The sequence below is a fragment of the Olea europaea genome, unplaced genomic scaffold (genome assembly GCF_002742605.1).
Source record: "Olea europaea var. sylvestris unplaced genomic scaffold, O_europaea_v1 scaffold463, whole genome shotgun sequence".
In the NCBI taxonomy this organism is placed as follows: Eukaryota; Viridiplantae; Streptophyta; class Magnoliopsida; order Lamiales; family Oleaceae; genus Olea; species Olea europaea.
The window spans coordinates 92,404-97,303 of record NW_019262940.1 but is presented as its reverse complement, the minus strand read 5'-3'; the positions used below and the strand labels follow the sequence as shown (position 1 = coordinate 97,303).

At 35.4% G+C, this 4,900-nt stretch overlaps 1 protein-coding gene across 1 annotated transcript; it reads right to left on the bottom strand.

The window, feature by feature from the left end:
* Positions 1-1,455: 1,455 nt before the first annotated feature.
* On the bottom strand, positions 1,456-2,228 carry LOC111388162. The gene is made up of 2 exons (XM_023012845.1): positions 1,635-2,228; positions 1,456-1,476 (listed from the first exon to the last, which is right to left on the bottom strand). Exons 1-2 carry the CDS (start codon positions 2,226-2,228, stop codon positions 1,456-1,458), a joined length of 615 nt encoding a protein of 204 aa, XP_022868613.1.
* Positions 2,229-4,900: the final 2,672 nt, after the last annotated feature.

Genomic DNA, 4,900 nt, shown 5'->3' with positions numbered 1-4,900 from the left:
CTCATATCTTAAATTTGGTAAGTCAAAATTCTATCTGGTATTTTGTACAAATACGTTACGATTTTATTGCATTAATTTCCAAATACATATTTTTCATTAGCAGAATATAATCCATGCATCAATTTATCCAACAATTTTAAGACGAATTTACAAGCTAATTTATATGCTGATTGACAAAATCAGTTTACGCGAATGCACCTTCTTAGTTTATGTTTGCGTTCTGACTTTGTTATTCGTGCTCTAATCTTTCATAATACTATATTATTTTATTGTGCACTATTCATGCATAAAACTAGTTTACTTAAATATTGTATTTCATGATGAGAACATATTCTTAATTCTGAAATTGATATTGTAGATATGTTCGTATTAAAAGTATGTGAAAGAACTTCCTCTTTAAGTTTTCTTCGATTCTCTTGGTATTCTACGAAAAAGATGTTGAGAATTTGGATTCTAATTTTCTAATCGCTCCAACTGAAAAGATGCTTGCATTAGTGAAATTTATTTACAGTTCTCTAATTACAGAATTTGAGTAGTCGCAAGGGGTCGTTGGGGGGAATAAAACAATTCCTGTTATATGTATTGTACCTGCTTTCGTTCAAATTTGGTGGCCAACTATCATGTCTCTACTTTTAAGGAGTGTAATTTCTTGAATTTCATTTATCCAACAATTACAATGCTCCCTTTCATTTCTTCTACATATGAGATGAAGATGAAAAAATGTTGCTGAATGACGAAAAATAGAATCAATGAAATAAATTATATGCATGTAGTTGAAATTTATACATTGAGATTTAACTATGCATAAACACTAAGTTGTTCAAATAACTTGTGACTTTGTACATTCTTGTGTTGTTTCGACTCGAAAGGAATTTGCATCCTTACATGATTTTTTTTACTTTTTTTTTTTTTTTGGATTATGCATGTTAAAGGCAATAATATTGAATAAAATCTGTACTTGTCATGCAAATTGATTAAACTATTAAAGTAGTATTGGTTGACATGTGAAGTGTTTTTGTACGGTTTGTTGAATCACCATTTGTTATTCACCATACTCTAGAGGAGTTGCTCACATCACATCGAGCTTTGGAGCAATAGTGATTGTTTGTATTATTAAGTTCGGGTCTACCCAAGTTTTGCAGAGGTACTGTTTGCTTGGACATATTGCTCTTCAATGAATTGTTTGTATTATTAAGTTCGGGTCTACCCTAGTGTTACTCATTTTTTGCTGTCACGTGAAAACTAGATTTGGGTCTATGTGTTGACCGTGTCATGGCTAATTAAAGTTGGGTTGATCATAATTCAAAATGGGGCTACAACTTTAAAATGAGAAAATGATTTTTCATTTTTATTTTGTGAATAGACGGTCTAAAATATGAAAGTGGGTGGATTTTCATGTGATATTGATACTCCTAGTCCTTTTTTCGATAAACATAAACTTTATAGATCAAAACTTCATGTATAAGTATATCGGGCCTACCCGAGCAAAACAAACATCAAGAGTCAATTACAAATACACTGGGCATACAAGCTATAATAGCTAAGAGGCCAAAGCTAATGATTTATAATGAATTAAATACATATGGATACAAAGTGAACATAACTTTGTATACGTGCATTTTAATCCGACTTACAACACAATCAACGTGTGGCTCAAGATCTTTAAAAATCTTCTTGTTCCTAGCCATCCAAATGTAGTAAACGGAAGTAGCAAGTGCAATTTTCTTAACTTTGCTTTGCCAAGTCATTCCCCGTGCTTCCTTTCTCATCCATTTCACTGCACTCGACAAGTTGGACATTGTACATGTGATGGCCAACCACCTCCGAATCTTTCCCCAAACAGAACTACTGAATGGATAGTAGAAAAATAGATGTCGTACTGTCTCCTCCGTTAATCCATGAAGTACACATCTACAATCTAAATCCAAATACTTAATTTTATTCTTGTTAAGCAATCTGGTCTTAACAGACAACCAAAGAATGAAGGCATGCTTATGAGTAATGGGCGCATTCCAAACACTCGCTATCCATACAACCTTAGTACTATTCGGCCTACAGAAATCATAGGCAGCTGAGATGCAAAAATTCCTAGTCTCCATCCAACAAATGAGTCTATCCATACTGGCTTGGAGTGTGCCTTCATCACCCAAGATACTATCCCTGATATCCAGCACCTTTTTAAGTAAGGGAGAGTCATCTTTATTCACCTTGCGTTCCCAAATGTCCATCACTCGAAGGAAAAATGATTGACCCGTTTAATCCAAAGGAAATCCTTTTTTTGCTATGTATATTCCAAAGAGTTTTGGAGAGAAGTGAAAAAATTTCAGCTTTTAATGTCTCTAAAATCGAGCACATCGTCATGCTTAGGAAGGCAAATGTTTCTCCAAGCCACCAATGGTTTTTTTTATCCCATAGGAAATTCCAGCATAAGCTAATAAGTTTAGAGGTAACCGCGGCCAAAATGGTAAAAATTGATAACCCAAAACATTCCACTCCTTGAAGAACTGTTCTTATAAGCTCCACTCTCCCTGCATAAGATATAGAGGCACAAGACCAACCTCCAATATAAGATGAGATTTTATTGATGAAGGATTCATAGGAGCTTACTTTCAACTTTCCTGCAGCAAGTGGAATCCCCAAGTATCGGAACGGCATAGAACCCTTGGGAATGTTAGTAATAGCAAGAATATCCTCCAGCTTTTGTCCATGCACAACCGCAGTATATAAGTAAGACTTGTCAACATTTATATTAAGTCCTGACATATCACCAAACCTAGATAAGTAATTCATCAAAATTTCAACCGACATAACATCCCCTCTAGTAAAGAGCATTAAATCATCCCCAAATGCCAAGTGAGTAATCTTTAGCAGCGTACATTTAGGATGAAAATTGAACTCGCTATCCAAGGTAGCTCCCTTCACCATTCTAGAAAAATATTCAAAATACAACACAAATAAGAACGGAGAAAAAGGATCACCTTGGCGAAGGCCTTTTCTTCCCTTAATGAAACCATGGAGGCTACCATTAAGTGCAATAGAGTATGTAGGAGTAGTAATAGACTCCATCACCCAATCAAGGAATGTAGTAGGGAATCGCAACCCCTCAAGCACCTTTTTAAGAAAATCTCAATTTACCGAATCATAAACTTTCTTCAAATCAATTTTGAGAAGGCAACTAGGAGATACCCTCTTTCGGTTATATTGCCTTAAGAGCTCTTGGACCAAGTGTATATTTTCCACCATGCTTCTACCCTCCACAAATGCGGCTTGAGTTTGATCAACAATTGAACCATGTATAGGCCTCAAACGAGAAGATAGAATTTTAGTGATCACTTTATAAAACACATTGCAACAAACAATCGGTCTATACTCATCCACGGTATGCGAATGATTAGTCTTTGGAACTAATGTAATAACTGTGTGGTTGATTTGCTTGAGGAGAGACCTCGAAGTAAAGAATTCTCCAATTGCCTCCATGAACTCTTCACTAACATTATCCCAAGACTTCTTAAAAAAACATAAAGTGTACCCATTCGGTCCCAATGACTTTTCATCCTCGATACTAAATAGGGAATCTTTGATTTCATGTCTCGTGACTTCTCGATCAAGTAACATGGCATTTTCCTCCGATAATACTAGCCCAACATTCGGAATTTCAGCATTGAAGGGCTGTCCAAAGCTGTCTTTTCCCAACAGTTCACTGTAGAAATGGATGAATTCCTCCGCTACTTCTTTTTCAGAAGTAGAATAAGTGTCATCCCTTTTAATAACAGCTGGAATATATTTTCTCTTCATGTTTCTCTTAGCCATAGAGTGAAAAAACTTTGTATATTTGTCGCTCTCTCTCAAGTAGACACATTTTGCTTGTTGATAGTAGAAGCTCTTTTCCGCTTCACAAAGATTCATAGCTTCTTTCCTCAACCTTGCCACATCATTTTGTAATTGAAGATTAGTGGGATCATTTTGTAAGTCAACTTGCATCAATTCCAATATCCTCAAAGCAACTTTGGCACTTGATGAGATATGTGAGAAATGCTTGCTATTGAGCTTCTTAAGCACACTTTAAAATTTTGCATATTCTTACAAAATGAGAATTGCTTTGTTCCCCATACATCTTGATTCCAACCATTACATACCACTTCATAAAAATCATCATGGTTTGTCTACATGTTGAAGAACCAAAATGGAATTTTCTATCTTTCAACTTTCCCAAAAATAGAAATCATGCAAGACAAGTGATCGAATAGGCAACCCCAAGGTTAGGAAATTAGCAAAGCTATTAAAACCTCCTTGCGTCCAAGCTTCATTCACCATAGGCCTATCTAGTTTACTCCAAGTCGAGCTGTTACTCCAAGTGAAAAAGCATCCAATAGATCTCACATTGGAGAGTCCAACACTTAGACAACAATAATCAAAATCTTTCACCTCATAGGGAGTAACATCCGCTCCATTAATTTTTTCATCAAACTTAAGCACTTTATTAAAATCTCCTAAAAGCAACCAAGGTGAAGAGCAATTCAAACCATGTTCCATAATGTTAATCCAAAGAGGCCTGGGACTCACAATAGTGTGGTAAGCATAAACAAAGCTAACAAGAAAGGTAAGTGGAGTTACCTTACAAGTAATGGAGCAATGGATGACCTGTGGCGAAATCTCCAATACTTCAACTTCAACTTTCATGGAATTCCACAAGACCATAATCCGGCCATTTTGGTGTGTATGGAAATTGTTAATTTGCGAATATCCACCAAATTTGTTCTGCATAATCCTGCTTAAATTCACCTCATACAAATTCGTTTCCAAAATACCCATAATATCAATATTTTGTTTTTCCTAGTCATTTTTTACGTTCACTAGAGGTGGAATAAATTTGTTTATCTAGTCGATTAACAGAATTATC